The sequence below is a fragment of the Ambystoma mexicanum genome, chromosome 12 (genome assembly GCF_040938575.1).
Source record: "Ambystoma mexicanum isolate Mex_15411 chromosome 12, UKY_AmexF1_1, whole genome shotgun sequence".
NCBI lineage: Eukaryota > Metazoa > Chordata > Amphibia > Caudata > Ambystomatidae > Ambystoma > Ambystoma mexicanum.
The window spans coordinates 1,163,944,763-1,163,963,122 of NC_090936.1; the positions used below are offsets into that span (position 1 = coordinate 1,163,944,763).

The window sequence follows — 18,360 nt, forward strand, 5'->3', positions numbered from 1 at the left end:
GGCAAAGGAGAGACATGGACCCATCTCTGAGACCCCTCATGTGACATCCATGTGGATAATGGTGGTGAGGGGAAGTGTAGCTGAAAGGAGAAGTGTGTGCGTGTGACGACCGGGGGGACAGAAGAGGGAGAGATCGGATGACGGGAATGGGAGAATACAGGAAGAGGGAGGAGATGATAGGTGAAAGAATGTCAAGGGAAAGGCAAGCGAGAGGATCAGTTGAGTGTAAAAAAGAACCATAGCATCAGAGATAGTCCCTTTTCCCATTAAGACACATTGACAATCCTGGAGGGTTTGAGAATAGGTGCACTTAAAAGAACCACAGAGGGAGATACACAGATAACGCTTTAAGACTTCATCTAGGATTAGATACTAGGCATTACTGGTCACTAACCTGCGATTTAGGGACTCCTTAGCTAGGGAGGGAAAAACCCTGGGAGATGAAAGTGGGCACCCATTAGTGTATTTCCTGCCCCCCCTCATACCCAGGCCAGTTTGATACATACATTGAGAATATGCTCATAGACTAAACAAATCACAAATGTCTCAACTGGTTTAGGAATATAATAAAAACCCAGTTTCCATGAATTAAGGCTACCTGTGACAAATATCTCCTCCCCAGGTACTTTACTGGTCTTCATTACAACCTCTTCACTTCATCCAACTTCTTTGTGGTGGTTACCCAAGGTTTCGCTCTCATTTCTTCCCAACAGCTCAACTTTCATAAGCGTCTCCACTCCTCCACCTCCTTCAACACTTCCCCTACCCACTCTGCTTCACATCCTCCAGGTGTTGGTCTTTCCTTATCCATCGCTAATCACTATATTCTTGCACTAACTATCCCTGCTCCTATCCACCTTCAATGGGCCACTTTTCACCCTTTTGCCCCCCCACCTCCTTTTGGGCCCCTCTGTTGCAACTTTCAAGTTATTCCAATTCTCTTCCATCTCTCCCAAATTCTACACCCCCTTTTGGCAACTTCTTCACCCATGCGGGTACTATCCCCCACAACTACGAAGGATTCCCATTTTTCCCCTATCTCTGCCACTACATTCCTTTCAACAACATCCACCGGGTCTCTTGACTTCCCACCATTTAGGCCTGCCTTTACCCAGCCTCCTAGGTCCTCTACAGCCGGCTGTCCCCAATTTAGCCAGTCTTCTTGGTCTCTTCTACAGCCTCCCCAGGCTCCAGGGGTTCTTGAGGCTTCATAGAGCTTTGGACCCGCCTTCCAGCCTTTCTCTGGTGGAATGGGAATCGGATGTGGATGTTTTGTACAGTGTATTGGGAAATCATGGGGCCTGGATGGGTCTGGGCGTCAGTGTTGAGAACCACATCCGCTATATATGGAGTTTGCATGTTTCCCTTTCATTTTATGCCTAAGACATGGGGAATGGGTGAGCTCAAGTCCCTCTCTTGGATTCAGAAGTTTCAGCACCCGCACAAGGGCAGCCAAGCTTACTGGCACGGTCGGTTCCCCAGGAATGATGCTTCTTAAATTACTTTAAGTGACAAAGTGACAAAGTGCCCATGCCTTCCACACATGACATGGTGGTGCCAGCCCTGGGATCGTCCCCATGCTGTCCTAGAGCCCAACCACATGTCACTTGTAGAACCTGGACCCCTTGGAGACCACCATCCACTAATGCGCATGTGTAGGGTTCTTAGCCATAATGTTCGGATTTCAGCCAACAAGTCCCACTCCTTATACTGTAGCCTCTCAGCAGCCAAGCATGAAGGTTTAGGCTTCTAAGGTTAGATGCAGGACTAGCCCCTCAAGTGGGAAAGCAGGTCCACCCTTTCCAGTAGGAGATGGGGACAGAGGCATAGACAGGGTCCAGCCTGAACAGGCAAGGCCCACCAAAAATCGTGAAATGCCCACTCAGCAGCACTGTGTGGGCATTTACAGTTGTGAATGTCACTGTGGTGGACCCAACTACATTAGCTTCACGCCCCACTCTCACGACAATCCTGCCTACGCCTCTGGATAGGGAGGGCAGATTGACAGGAGCAATCAGATTGAACACAGACCTAAACTTCTATAGTCTCCTGATAACCACCAGACTGACGGGGATTGGTGGGAATGCGTAAAGGAGATTGAGGTTTTAGTAGACAACCAATGCATCCTCCAGAACTACCTGCGGTGGAAATTCACTGGAGCATAATAACATACACTCCTTGTTCATACTGGAAGGGAAGAGGTCAACCTGAGGAGTCCTGTAGAATGGGATGATCTCCTCCATAACTTCCTGGCAGAACTCCCACTCTGGGAGCAAAGAGTCTGTCCGCATAGAGTATCAGCAATGGCGTTCACTGTCCCAGCAAGATGGGACACCATCAGAGAGACCCAGTTCTCCAGGGCCAGGAACCACAGTCACATTGCTTTCCCTGCACAGAGGTAACCCCCCCCCCATCTCAATTTGTACAGTAGTGTATGTCAGGACCAAAACACACTTGCTTCGTACAAAGGGTAGGAAAGCAATCATGGACAGCCTACTAGCCGATAACTCCAGCACATATTTGTTTCAAAGCTTCTGTCCGGGACCAGATGCTGCTCACCCGCAACCCTCAAGGAGGAGCCTGTGACCACCGTCAGTAGGGGATAGGAGTGCCGAATCAATGGCTCCATTTTCAAACAGTGTCCGAGACATGCAACATATTCGACATGTATCTCTGGAAGTAGTCACTTGAGTGATGTCATGTGCAACGGAGTCTCCAGCACCACCATGATGCATGAGGCCCAGAAGACACAGAAAGGCAGAGTCTTGTACCAGCCACTGGCAAAAAAATACCAGGACCATCTGAAGGACATTTACTACCCAATCATCAGGAGGGAAAGCCCTGACAAGACAGGTGTCCAGGACTGCTCCAACGAACTTGAGGAACTGGCACAGAGAAACGTTGGATCTCTTTATATTCAGGAAGACGCCCAAACTGTGTAGCAGGCTGCATGTGCGGTACAAGTGTGCTGACAGCAGGTCTCGGATGCGGCCACTAATGAGCCTAAAGTTAATGTATGGTAAGGCATAAATCAACTCCCTCTTGGGACTAGATGCCACCACCGCCAGCAATTTGAGTGCATAGGAAAGACCGAACAGGAGAACCAGAGGTAGTGGGTGTTTCCAACCATGATCCTCAAGAACATTCCGTGTTTGAAACTAACCAGCACATGAAAGTAGGCAACATGGAGGTCCAAGGAGACTAAGCAGTCCTGACCTGAAGCTCACTGGCCTGAAGGATCTTGCCAATGAGAAATTCTTCAACTTGTGCTCATGCATGTACACGGTCAAGAGCACCAGATCCATGAGAGACAGTAGGCCCTCTGCCTTTTTTTGGGACCAGAAGGTAAAGAGAATACCAGCCCTCCACTCGCTCTACACGGGGCATCAACTTTATGGCTTCCTTCTATAGGGGAACCTCTGCAGGCAGCCAAGGGCCTTAAGGATGGTTGTCAGGCAGGTGGCGTAGAAAAGGGAGGCAGTAATCCATAGTCAAGACCTGTGAATGGTGCAATGCCACTCTCCGTCAAATAGGGACAGCACCCTTCCCATCGGAATCCAATGGACGAAGTTCAATGTATAGTGGCATTGTCAGAACGCAATCCTGGTCGCAATGGTGACGCTGGCGTTTCCCTCAGCATACTGTTCCTTCACGTTTGGGGGGAATCTGCCTCGGTGGTCTAGTCCTCCATCTAAGATGGCACCCTTCTGTGAGACGCGCTGCTGCATTTTTTCGGAAGAGGAGACGGTGACAGGACGCATCTCACCTTTGGGATTACTGACGCAGTGTTTATTCTCTGCCTACACAATCTTCTGCTGTATTTCCCTACCGTCTGTTTTTCTGGATCCCCTGCTGCCACCTTGTTTGTCCGATTCCCTTCTTCCTGATTGTTCTCATTTTTCCTCCACCAGTTTTTTCCAGAGCGGTTAATATTTTTGTTGCCTTCATAATTCCTGTATCGCTTCCCTTGTCCTCCAGCCTCTTCTGTACCCGTTTCGGTCATCTTTCTTGGAATGCAATTGACATTGAGGGTTTTTCTGGTGCTGCCTTTTCCCTCTTGGTTCCAATGTTGGGTTCCTGTTTCTGGAGCTCAGTTTCCATCTGGAGCCCAGAACAAGTACCAATACGCTGGTTCCCTAATCATCTACCGCCATTGTGTTGACCAAGTCCGACGGTAAGTGGGTTTTTCCTTGTCTTCAACTGGGGAACTGGTATGGCACTGGGGATTGATGCAGGGACAACATAGGAGGCAAAGCGTCATCTCTGGGGCCCTTTGCCTCTATGTTGATGGTTATGTTATGTTATTTGGCATTTATATAGCGCATTATGTATGATTGGTATGATCTCAAAGCGCATGGAGAATGGCACTGCTCCTGCTTGTCCGAGGGCACCTGGTCCCACCACGGTGGGAAAAGGTGGTGAGGGCCCAAAACAATTAATGCTCAGCACGCAGGTAGATGAGCTGCACAGTGAGATCCAAGGACTTGACAGTGGCCTTGCAATTTCTGTAGGGATTCTTCAGCTATAGGAGGGCAAATCCAAAAGCTTTGACTGAATATCGGATGTGAAACCAGCGGTCATCATCCATGAGTGGAAGATCCTGGTGCAGTGCAGGTATTGAATTATCTCCCAAGAGGTCAATCCTTGGGCCACCACTGCCTAGTTGAATTTTTTTAACAGGGTCTCCATGGAGAAACCATGTCTAAGATGTCTAAGTTCGTACTGGATCTTGGGCCTTGTGGGGGGCATACAAACCCAGTGTCTCTATCACTTTTGCTATGGTCTTCTGGAATGATACATGAGATCTGCCAGGTACTGGTGTATGAAGACTGTATCCCAACAGAGTAATGCGATGGGATCTCCTTCCTCAACGAACTATGTCATCTTCGATAGGATCTTTCCCATGGAAAGCGGGGATAACAATGCGAGGTATGAGCGGTGAGATGGCGCAGAGGCTAACAGGCCCATCACAGAAGCCACACACCCAAAGGCAGCTGTGTACTGCGCAGAGGCAGAGTGCAGCCCAGAGCCGGAACCGACCCAGCAGGCAACCAGTTTTGATCCAAAGAGAAAACTTGGCTAGCAACAGCAAAACTGGTGTGGACACTGCTTGGGAATTAGCAAAGATATAAAGCTAAAATTAAACAGATTTGGCACTATATATGTTGAGGCTAAAATATCCTTAGTCAGCAGAAACACACCAATGTGGAAAAAACCCTAGCATAACCGAGACATCAACTGACAATACAGCATAAAGCTAGAGAAAACTAGAAATTTAGATTGTTAATGATTCATCTCTGAACTAAGTCTTAATGTATTTTCCAAACTCCAAATGAAATTTGGAATGACATGCAACACTTCTTTAAATACCTTCAAGTAAAACTGTGAACAAAAATATACACAGAAAGGACTAAGGTTATTTAGTATTGCAGCAGCAGAGATTGTTATTTAAAAAAAAAAAAAAGGTATCTTCAATGTAATCCGCTTTCATTGATCTTATGCCAAACAATTCTGAGGTAATTTGACATACATGGACAGTAGAACTTCCCAAAATCACCATTGTGGGCAATCTGTATAAACCGAATTATGCACTCAAAGATATTTGATTGAAGCAAATATGAAATTACAGGAATAAAATACAATACATAAAACATATCGAACAGAGCTAAGAATGTTCCACTGAATTTTTGACGCATCCAAATGCAATACATATTAAGAAGATGCTGCAAGCTACTATTCAAATTTACTGGAAAGCAAAATTCTTCAAAATTAGTGAGATATGTGGCACAGATATTTGATCTATTCAGACGAAGGTGATGATTATGCACCATTTTGTTACTATCAGCTTGTCAAGTTCACCTTTAGCAATAACATGGATTGATACCACTCCACCCTCCTCCAATAAAGATTACAGTAATTATTAGGGATTATTTTGAGCATTTTACTTCAGATAATTAGCCCTAGGAATCTAGAAAATTATATAAAATAGTCAACATTAAGTAATTTTGAAGAACCTATTGTGAAGTGTTTTGAATCACTAATGTTGGTGTTGCTATTTATTCTTCAATATGCTTCTTTATACTTAGCTTTTTATATTCATTCACAGGCATCCCTTTTTTTTCAATGACTTCTTTAAACCAAAAATGATAATAAAATTAAAGTAAATGCATACCTTAAATTTTGCCGTTATCTGGTTCATCAACGGAATGAATTCTTGAAGGTCCTTAGCTTCACAATCTTTAAGCATGTGTTCTGAAGCGCTAGGGATGAACGGAAGCACTTCCTCCTCAAGGCAGATAATCATGCGATGAAGGAAGGTTCTGACACCACTTCGCAGGACGTCCTTCTGCAAAGGGCAACTGAGAACCGGCAAGAATGTCCGTAAGCAGTCTAGGTACACCTCAGAGCATCCACACTGTTTCACTGTCTGCTTGTTGCTGAAGGCCTTGCTCGTTCGACTGCATTGGAAAAGAAATACAAAGGAAAAGAGAAAATATTTAACTGTACACAGACCTTCACATTCAGTCACATTTAATGCCACAACCCTGATTCAAATCCACCATAAAAAGATTATAAACTCATGAGTCAATAGAAGCTTTGAGAAAAGGGGCTGCTTGGTGGTGCCGTGTTGAATTTATTAAGTGTTTCCTTATAGCAAGTAATTGATATGAGTAACATTGAAACAAAGCACTAGGCGCACAAAAGCAATCCGAAAAGGTAGGGCTGGGAATTACTCAACCTAGTCCTACACCAAACTTGCCCCCTTCGAGAGCCACATGACCCACAATGAAATCAATATCAATGTCAGACTTGAACAAAAAAATGACCAAACAAGATGTTGAAGAAAGTTTTAGACTCATGTCAGCCCAAACACCTCAACTCAATTGCCCAGATTCTTTTTCAGCCTTGTGAAGGATTGTGTGTGCGCTCTTTTTGTTATTGCTCCTGCGAGGCCCAAATCCTTAAAACTCCTCATTACGAAGGCTAATAAATAATTTGATTAGACGTGAAAAGACCTGTGAGAAACCTAGAATGTAGGGGGTGTTAAACACCAACTATGCTGTACAATCTCAAAAAAAGGGTTACCATCTCACAGTTGAAAGAAATGAAGATTATGGGCCTCATTCTAAGTTCCCCAGTATCCCGCTGGTCATTTCGGTGGGATACTGGGGGAACTACCGTACCGTCTCACTCACCTGACATCCCAATGTTACCGGGATCTTGCGTGCGGCAGAGACGCCAGTAAATCCCTATTTTGAATGGAGTCAAATACAACTATGTGTTTGCTTTGTCCCGTCAGTCCTTTCAACAGTCTTTCCCTCACTACCGTAACTGTTACTACTCTCCCTCACAATACCATTCACACAGGAGACCAACACCCTTCCTTATCCCACTCAACTTGTCCTCTAAGCTTACCACCTGGCCCTATTACAATCCCCCAAAACCCCAATGCCTGAATGCAAAAGACCTGCTGGCCACCCCAATTTCTCATATCTGTTCCTACCATCCCTGTGTCCCTCTAAGCGCTACCTCTTTTTCTCCTTCTCCTATTCCTATCACATTATGGCTCTGGGATGCCCAGTCAATCTGAAAGAAAACTTCCTTTGACACGGAGGGCAGGAATCCATTTTTTGTAGTTCTGCAGTCTGACTTTATGGGACCTCTACACTTTGTTCTTCCCCTTTGGTTTTCTAGTTGTTTTGATTCATTTTGGTGGTGAGAAGGAATTCTGAAGTTGCCTTGCCACTACATCCCTTTTTTCGTACATGGTCCTATGGAGCTCATATAGCTCCTAGGACGTGGGTGACTTGAGTCCCTCATGTTGGCCCTACAGTGATTTTATCACCCCTACATTGGTATTGGGGAGTAGGCTGATGGAAGCTTCAATTTAGTATTTGGCTTCACCAGGGATATAAGTCGATGTACTGCATTTATAGCTCAATGAAACTTTATAGTAGTGCTTTTCTAAGTCCTGCTATTGGCCATTTTGTTTTAGGGGCCTTTCTTTGTCAAGGGCAATCATGAGGCAGGCCTAAAATAGCTGTTGTGCAAACAAGGGTTCTTTGTGAGGCCAACCCTGTAGCCTTTACAGTTGTTTAAATGTGTTAACAGCATATCCTGGTCCTATGTCTGTCTATAGACATTCTGTGGGAGTTTACCTGAGCCTTTGGCAGTTTTGGGGACAACCTGATTGGCTTGCTGTCAAAGCTCTTCATTAGGTTTCTGGTGTGTGATTGGGCCATTGGCTTGGGACAGCCCGTGAGGGTGAATATATAGCGGCAACGCTAACCTTGCCTTAGTTCAGCTGGATTTTTGTGAGAGTCATAATGGGCACTGCATATCTAGTGACCTGCTGATGGATTCCTGTGGTTTGAGCCATTACTGCTTTTTAAGGACCAGAACTGGCCGTACTGGCTGGACACCATGTACTGGGTCAATCTCTGGTTTGAATTTAAGGCTGCTGGGCAACCTTCCTGGCCTTTCCATGCCCCCCCCCCCCTCTTGTCCTCCACATCAGATGTGCTGGAACCATCTCTAGGCCTTTTTATCACTGCTTCACTGATTTATCTCCTTAGTCATGGCCCTTGTGGTAGAATATGCTGCCATCCAAAAACGTGTTGGCCACAGTACCTCCATGGGGTGTCACGAGTCTCCATCAACATGTTTTTTTTGAGAAGCGTATTCTCTTGCCTGGCTGCCACATCTCACCCTACGTGCTGCTGGAATCTGCTTTGTTCAGTTCGTATGACCTCCGTGAGCCTTCCGTGTGTCTGAATTAACTCCTGGGTAGTGAGCCCTAATCCTGATAAGGCAGTTTTCTGTTCCTTGCTGCCGTCTGGGTCATCATTGTCTGGGGTTTAAGTCAGTGGTTGTTCGGATGTTGTAAACCAAATGAAATAAAGGGTCATACTTCTCGGGCTGTTTCAGGCCACCTGAACTGACTTTCCAGGAACCATCACTGAGTACTTAATGCTGGGTTGGTGGATGATCCTCCATATCTAACGTCAAGAGGTCTGTGCTAGAGGTTTTCAGCAGACTGGTCTCAACCATATTTTTCAATTGTGTTAGGGTAATAATAATTTAGCATTTATATAGCGATACGAACCCTCAGGCATCTCCACTGCTTGTTATTACCCACGGTGTGTGGTGCTCATTTATCGACCTCGGAAGGATGAAAGGCTGAGTTTGGCCCCGCCGGGATTCAAATCTGCATCAGGAGACTCTGCACAGATGTCAAAGCAAGCGTTCTACTCGCTGTGCTATCGGATAGGCACGGTACAATTATTTGTGTGAAATCTCCACTTTCTGCGAGTCCCCTAGCACGGTTTTGCTGGACACCTGTATTTTCTGCTAATTCCCCACAGTGAGTGGGAACTTTTTTCCCCACCCACTCCCCTTTTTATTCTGGTATATGGAACCGTTTTGACCACGTCTTGGAATTTCTGTTTGGAGTCATGCACTCCTCCAACCTTTTGGAATCTAACATTTTCTAAAGAAGCATACAGCACTTTCTGTGCGGTGTTGCTGAAGACTCCAAAAGTGTGCCCCTCCATTGATTCGTTATTTCCCTTTCTAACTCTTATAGTTACCAGGGCAGGGGGATACTTATCTCTTATGTGCAAACATTTTCAAGATCAGCAAACCCCACCTTAAGTGGAGTGCTGTGAGAAGAAAATGCATCACTTTTCTCGACTCTCCAGTAACTTTTCGTTTACTGTGACAAGCCCTCTGTTCTTGCTGGGGCAGTTTACCTTTTGTAATGCCTTTTTGTGGACTTTTGTCACAGGCTGTCTTCGAAGCTGTGGTAGGGGCCACAAGGGACACCATTTACCCAAAATGTTTTTTTTACTTTCCCAAGACCTGAACATGACTTGTGCTTTCAAGGGTCCTCCTCGTACCTATCTGGGTGGGGGAGGATTCTCTGGTCCTTTGTCTATGGCGGGCTTCCCAAGGAAAGCATGCAAAGCTTCTCTGAATGACTTGCAGGACAGGAAGTGGGGGAGGTGACCGAAACTCTGCTATCCTTTGTCCTGCAGTGTGCCTGACTGAAACCAGCTCAGACTGGGAGCACGGCTGTCCCCATTGGACAACCACCTTCCAAGTTTGAATGGTGCATGGCTCATGATTGGTGGACTCAGCAGGTGTTCCTGGATACATTCTGAGGTACTGGAGCTGAAACTCAGTCGACCACAGAAGAATCCGAAGAGGATGAAGGACACTGCCAGCAACTTCCACCGACAGCCAGAGTCTGCTGAGTAACCACTGCTGCTCGACCTATATTTCCAAGCGACAGGGAAGATCCGAAGAGGATGACTTTCTCCCATGGCCTGTTGGCCCTAACCAGTTCCATGACAAACTACAATTGTGCCATCCCTAGAAGATGTGTGACCTCCATGGCCTGCAAACTCCCAATACCTGGGGGTCCTGTGGTGCTCCTTTGTACATCGTCTCCAGAAGCGCGGTTTCACCTGAAAATTCGAGGGCATCCACCTAGACCTGCATTTACTCCAACTGGCTCCCGAAAATCCCATCCGCAGAGGCGAGAATCGAGAAACCAAGAAGAGGGGACCAATGCGACAACCAGCGCTCCTCTGAGCCTGAAAAAGGGCACCAACAAGCCAGAACTGTGAAGATCCTTTGCTGGGCGTCCGCCTGCACGAGAGTTGTCGCAAGATTGACCTAAGTCCCCTACTACTGCCGCAAAGACTGAGAAACCTGTGACCAGGTATGCTGTCGCTTCTCCGCTTGAACTGTCATGCAGCAACTGCTTCTTCACTTGAAGGTACTGTCCATCTCCTGGTAAACTTACCTAGAGCCTGCTTGCTTGATCCTGAGACAATGAGGGCTGCAGGTAGCTGGCATCTTGCACCCCTCCAGGTCTCCATAGAGTTACATTGGGGGGACAAACCCTTTGTGCTCTAGCGGGAAATCCATCTGCCCAGGGACATTGATCCTTGGGGCAATTCTTCAGGGCAGTCATCCCAACCTCCCTGAGCTTGTAAAACCAAACGTTGTTACTTACCTGCAACAGTAGGGAATCCCGAAAGATCCAACCACTCTTGACACTGTATTTTACCTTTCCCACCCTTTCTGCCTAACCCATGGTCTCTGGTGGCCCAGTGACCCTTCTGAACTTTGAGATACTCGTACCAAATAGGGTTGCACTCAATACAGGTTGCATACAAAGTTAGGATTTTATGTATGATGCATATAATGTGTGATGTATTGTTCGATTTTAATTGTGATGTATTGACAAAGGTTTGTTATAAACAGAAGGTCTTAAATTAAATGTTTTTAAAAAAAGTTATACGAGTTTGAAGCAGTTGCATATATGTTTCAGGTGGATTTATTATGTGATTTGTTATCCTAAAGAGCTATTCTGAACCTACTTATCTATGAATGTCTATGGTTTACCTGTGCTAATTATATTGTAAGTGTTTTTACTGTGAATATATGTTGTTTTACTTACCTGAAATTAGAAATATAACAGTGTACCTTAGTGCATATAAATACTTATTTGTTATATACCGTTAATTACAGTGAGTGTTTACTTGAACCAAGGTGTGATCTGAGTTCTGCGTACTTAATACAGCCCTCCTCCCTCAGACTAAGCCTTGCTGGTCATCCATTGCTACTAAACCTATGGGTACAGGCCAAACCTAAGAAGTGTAATCCTCTTCACCCACGGTGGGTTTCCTAAGTTCTGCCACAGGCAGATCCTCTGGTCTCCCCTGTCCCTCTGGTGTCACCTGGGATCCTTTGCCATGTTATCTATACACATAGAAGTGAACTGGGACGCAACCGATTTACATTATAACCAGGGGTCTGCCATCAGAGTTGGCCCTTTGTTACCATTTGGGCACTTTCGTCAACACTAAATAACTCCAAGAAATGACTCATTTACCAAAACCATGACTTTTCCCCTGGGTCTCTGTAGCTTTCCACCAAGACTGGGAGGTTTAGCAATTAGCACTGCTCTGGTGGGAGGATTTTGGGAGGCCACCCTATTTATGGTAAACACTGACACTGAGCAGTTAGTCAAAACCCAATAAAGGTAAGGTAGGGGAGCAGTCATGTCTCAGTCTCAAGAAAAGTGTGAGCGTAGTGTAAGGCTACAATGAGTACACACATAGCAACACTAATAATTCATGTTAGATAGCAAGTATATCAAAATATAATTATTAGGCCTTTGGTTACACACTAAGCACAGAGTTAAGTATTAGACCCAAAACATATATACACATTCAACATTAGGAGAATGGCATTGAATAGGAATTAATTACCAGTATTGAAAAGGTGGTATGAAAATAAGTCTGAATAAGCACCAGCACAGCTTTCCGCTATCTCATGACGCCCAACCCTAAGATAGTTTGGGATCTTGTGCCAAACAATTCACAAGTTCCAATAAATAGAAGCAATGTCAGGTAAATTATTCAGAAATGATGGAATGGGCTGTGGTAGTGCTTTGTAAAGTTCTTACATTTTAAATTTGGATTAAGGCGCTATATAAATAAACATCATTATCATTAAAGAAGTACCCAAAATCAGTTACGTACCCCATTATCTGATTCACCAGGTAAGACCTAGGAAAGGATCCTTAACCCAAGTTCGACGACTAGAGGCTAGGTCAGAGGGAGTTAGGGTCAAGGAATTTATGTCCAATGTTACCCTATGGTGGGGAGGGGCTGGGGGACAGAAACGGGTATGTTCACTTACTTCACTGACTCTGGTTCTTCCAGGTACCACTGCAGGTCTCTTGGAATCCACTGGGGACAAAATCTTCTGCCCTTAGTTCGGGGGAGGAAGGCCTATGAGTCGCGTTGTGGATGTCACTTTCGGTGTCAGGATTCCATTTTGGTTCGTCACAGTGCATAGGAATCTGTTCCAGTAAGCTTCCAGCTGAAGACCCAAAACAATGAAAGATGAAGCCTTCTGCATGATTGACCTCCTCAGGACACTTCCCAGGATTGAAGAAAGAGGGTTCCAACAAAGGTCACTACATTTAGGCGGTGCTGGTAATCTGACGTTGGCAAACACAGAAGCAGCCAAAGCACAGCTTGCTTTGAAGTGAGATGGCTGAGATTGCGAGGACATGCGACTTGTGGCACAAGCTGAACATCTGCAAAGTTCCAAACGCTACTTGGAACAAGACAGCAGCAGCAATGTAGTCCAGGAGAGAGCTGGTCAGTGCATCAGGTGGGTCAAGGGACACTCAGATCCTCGAGCAGGGGTTCAAGACTGGTTGTTCCCACTGATCCAAGGGGTGAAGCACTAACAAGGGTCTCCTGAGATCAGGCAGAGGAGCAGAGCTTCAACAGGCCAATTACTGGAATCAATGCTCGTCAACTGTTAGGGGTCGTCAGCGGGATGCTGGTCTTTGAAGAAGTCTTTGTTCCAACGATCTGCCAAACAGCTGCAGGAGTCCTCGTTTTATCCTAGATTCAGGCTGGGAGCAAACCCAAGCCCACCAATAGGTAGGGATCTGCACCGTTCAAAAAGCCAGGGGTTGTCCAATCCTGGATAAACACTGGCCATTACATATGTCCAGCAACACACTTTCAGGCACCAAAGGATGTGGACCAGACAGTCCCAGCTCCCTCCTCTGGCTCACACACAAAGACCCTTGCCCGAAAAAGCAACAGCTTTACCGGGAAGGGGATTTCCTTATAAGGCATGTCCTGAACTGAGAAGGCAGTAAGAAGGGCAAAGAACAATAGGGCCTAAGAACACGCATAAAATCTTGTGGCACAGCCATCTTAAAGTGCTAACCACCTTTAGTAGCCATTCACAGTAAATGCAACAGTACACAAATAAAATATCACAAAAACAGTTAAAAATAATCACAGCTGTCACCAGCTTGTCTTAGGTGCATCTTCAAAGTAACCAAAAAGCCATTACAAAAGAGGTTATAAGGATACAAAGTATCCTAACTGCACTTCACTATAAGGTGATGTGTTCAATTGTAAAAGATACAACAATTCATTAAGTCCCTCAGTGCTGATAGTCTTAGAGTCTAGTCCGCTTACCCACAAGAAAAGACAGGCAAAGAAAGTAAAGCAGAAGGCTTTACTGAAATCCAGAAAGACGCAACAGGGTTCAAAACAAGCAAAAAGAATGGGGATCACAAAGGAGTCTATGAAGGGAAAGGCGCAAAAAGAAAATCTTCTTAACACTCGCCTCCAAATACTAGGGACAGGGGATCTAATCCACCCCTGGATGGGTTTCCTTTTCCAGCCAGTTATGCATCCTGGATGGCCCATCAGCATTGCCATGTTGAGTACCTGGACTATGCTCAATGGTGAAGTCAAAGCCTTGAAGATTTATGGACCACCTGAGCAACTTCAGATTCTCTCCCTTAATGTTCATCAGCCATTTTAAGGGGTTATGTTCAGTATGTACAGTGAAGTGGGCCCCAAAGAGGTATGGTCTTTGCTTCCTAAGGGCCCACACAATGGAAAAACACTCCTTTCTCCACTGTGCCCACCTTACCTCTCTGGCCTTAAGCGGATGACTTCTGAAATATATTGGGTGCTCTCTGCCTTTGTCATCCCTCTCATGCATTATGCTCAACACGCGCACGCAATAGAAGTGGCACACTATATTAAGGATCTTGCCATTGATCGTTGTACCCTTACAGAAAATTGGCTTCATGCAGCTGCCGGCCCAGCACTGACCATAGCCATCCCTCCATGGTACTGGATTGCTCATGCTGACTGACTACAGTGCGTGGGGGGATGGTGTAGAAGGGGGGCGGGGGGTTGCACTGCACTACCGAGTTTCGCTCCAAGTCCAGGTTCTGTGTGTTGTCATGGCAGAATGTGACTGTGTGTCAAGCTCTCCACAGACCCCACCCCCCCAACACCATCATTAACATTATTCTCATTTATCGCCCTCCTGAAAAAATACTGGACTTTCTCATTAATTTCAGTGAAGCTATCCTTCCCGACTTCATGACCCCACAGATAACATGGCTAATCTGTCAACTCCACACTGACGGCGCTAGATTTTCTCCAGCATGGAAGGTCGCCACCAATGTTAAACGGTAGAATGTTGGATTGGCTGGCCACCCATAGGGTTGACCTCGAAAACATCAAAGTGACGCCCTCTGTCCCTGGTCCAACCACTTTTTTATACACTTTTCTGTGACCCTAACCTCTAATCCTGTTAAAAACCCAGGCGCCAGGGACTGGAATAAATATAGGAATCTACGCAAACTCTCTGTGGCAGCATTGGAACATCACCTTCACACTCCACAACCTCCACGATTTGAACTGTGCGAATGACCTGGCCAAAGCAAACCAGACTATGCTTACCACACCAGTCAAACAACTGGCCCCTGAAAAAACACACCTAGCTAAGACCATACCCCTCTAAAGATTGGTTTTCAGCGGAAATCCCAAAACTCAGGTCACATAAGAAAAAGGCTTATCAGCATTGGACGAGATGCCAGACTTTAGACAACGAACACAAATACTCATGTGCCGCCAAACTTTACAAAACAGCTGTGTGTGAGGTAAAAAAAACAACAAAAAAAACAGTCATATGACACTTGAATCGAGGAGGCATCTTCTAACACTAGAGAACTGTTTCAAATCTTGAAAGAGCTTCAATTACCCTGTCCTGCCCCTGTCAAAATTACCAAAAACGCTGAATGGTGTACCCATATTCAGAAAACCAGGATTAGCAAGGTTGACTTGATCCAAGAATGGGTCTGTACCAAATGCACAGCTCCTGTTTCCACTGGGGATACGGTCAAAAAGAATCAGCTGCCCCACCCACATTCCCACCTTTCGCATTTAATGAAGTAACCAAACTAGATGCATCAGGAGCACTGTCCTGCCTTAAATCCACTACATGTAAAGGGGACATCTATCTGGCAGTGGTTGTTAGAGCTTGCGTGCACAATTTACTGCCCTTATCACCAAGTTCATCAACTGCTCTTTTCGAGAAAACAATGTCCCAAGTTTCATTAAGCAGGCCTGGATTCCTCCATTACTGAAGAAACCATCCCTAGATCCAGCACTGCCAGAGAACTATCGCCCCATCACCAATATGCCATTTTTGCGGAAGATTGTGGACAAAGTGGCACACTTGCAGATCCAAGAATTCCTGGAATGTCACAACCTGGGCCACAAAAAAAATCAGCTTTAGGAAGGCTCATAGCACTGAAACCACTCTGCTTGATCTTAAATCCAACATATTACACCACTTTGACAAGGGCAATACGGTGTTGCTGATGCTTCTCGACCTGTCCTCAGGTTTTGAAGTAGTAGACCATAAAAAGCTGGTGCAAAGGCTCTGTGACACAGCCTTTCCCCCACCCCCAACGCAGCCGCCTGGGTCACCTCCTTTTTAGCAAGGCAAGTAGCAAAGGTTTTTCATAACAATGTCATGGCCAACAACTATCTGGTCCCATGCAGAGTACCACAGGGAGCATGTACATCTCCCATGCTCTTCAACATTTATACCATCCCCCTTTTTGAAATGTTGGAAGAAGGTGGTATCCTATACGCAAACTACCAGATGACACCCATTGTCTCCTCACCCTCTCTGGTGACCATACTAAAGACAAACTTATGAACAACAACATCTACGACAAGATGGAATCCTGGATGGTGGACAATGGCCTTGTACTTAATGCACGTAAAACAGAACTGATGATTGCAGGCACAGCTGCCCAGTTTAGGAAATTTAGGACTGAATATAAGACATTTAATATTGCAGGCCGCATCATAGCAACCCTTCCTAAAGTCAAAACAATGGGAGTAGTCCTGGACCAGGAACTATCTATAACTGCACATATCAATAGTCTTGTTGCTAGTTCGGCCTACCACCTAAAGCTATTGGCACAAATCAGACCCTTCCTCAATTGGTCAAATTGCACCACTATTGCCAGGGCATATATTAGCACTAGTATTGACTACTGCACAAGCCTCATTCAGGGAACCTGTAAAGGTGAGCTAGCCCACCTCCAGGTTGTACAGAATAATGCAGCGAGAGTGGTGGAAGGTTTAAAAAGATCAGACCAGATTACAAAAGCCAGAAGGGCCCTTCACTGGCTCCCCGTGAAAGGACGTGTGACCCATCAGACCCTCTGCATTGAAACAAAATGCCTCTATGGGATAAGTCTGAGATATCTGGTCAATAGACTTGAATTGCTATGGGAGGATAGTACAGGGGCAACATGCTCGCCTTGGAAGTAAGACGACACTGAGCAACAGAGGTTTGATCCCAGAGTCCGCGCTTAGAATCCTCTGGGTATTAAGCGCGCTATAAAGAACCTATCATATCATACCTGTAAGGAGAACTCTTTGTTCTAATAATTCCCCTCTCCTGTTTATTCCCAGAACTAAGCTTTCGTTACTGGTTCAGCAATCCACACGCCCCACCCAGACAGTGGAAGGATCTGCCCACTGATCTAAGAGCATGGGCGAGCTTTGGAAAAATAAAAAATGAGCTCAAGACCGTCTTATTTAGGTGATCCCTTCTCAATGCTACTCAAGTCACCCGTTCCCTAACCTGCTTTTTGTATTTGTGTTGTGTGTCTGTTTTTGTGCTATTATGCCGGCGGGCCTCGTCTACGCGAACCACAAATAAACTAAATAAATAAATCTAGCTGAGAGAGGACTGCTCCTATTCCAGTGTCAGAATCATCTGTTTGTACTGAAAAAAGGTCTCTGATGGTCAAGTACCCTGAGAACAAGTGCCTGGCAAAGGGAATCATTTGAGCCCTGAAAGGCCTTCTCACACTCCACTGACCAAGTAACCTTCTTAGGTTTCTTTGGAGTGTTGAGTGCAGTCAAAGGGGCAGTTATGGTTCCATAGTCTGCCATGAAATTCCTGTAAGGCCTAGGAAACTCTCACTTGGGTTTGGGTTGAGGGAGTTGCCCAGTCTTGTACAGCTTGTAGTTTACTGGATAGAGGCTGAATTTGGACCTCACCAACCTCACGCCCAAGGCAGGTCAATGAACCTTGACCAATCTGGTATTTGTGTAGCCTTTATGGTCTTTATGGGCCTGCTGAAGAGCCTGCAACACAATCCCTAGGTTAACATGTTCCTTGCACGTAGGACTGAAGACTGCAATATCAAGATATGCCATGCAAAACTCGTCTAACCTATTCAGGACATGGTTAACCAACCTCTGAAAAGTAGCCGGTGCATACTTTAAGCCAAAGGGTGTTACCCCGAACTGGCAAAGTGCCCTCAGGTGTTGAGAATGCAGTCTGCTCCATGGTTTTTTCTGTCAGGGATATTTGCCAATACCCCGCAGTAAGCTCAAAAGTGCCCCCAGCTTGTCCACTAATGCATCAGTTGGTGGAAGGGGATAAGCATCTGTCTTGCTGACAGCATTAAGAGGT

The 18,360-nt window shown here is 45.6% G+C and overlaps 1 protein-coding gene across 5 annotated transcripts in view; it reads right to left on the minus strand.

Moving 5' to 3' along the window:
- XPOT (exportin for tRNA) overlaps positions 1-18,360 on the minus strand; it is a 1,180,573-nt gene that overhangs the window by 302,751 nt on the left and 859,462 nt on the right. For all 5 annotated transcript variants that reach the window (XM_069629779.1, XM_069629778.1, XM_069629776.1 and 2 more), the window contains one exon: positions 6,173-6,458. In XM_069629779.1, the coding sequence (XP_069485880.1) occupies positions 6,173-6,458 (286 nt within the window). The remainder of the gene's footprint in view (positions 1-6,172; positions 6,459-18,360) is intronic.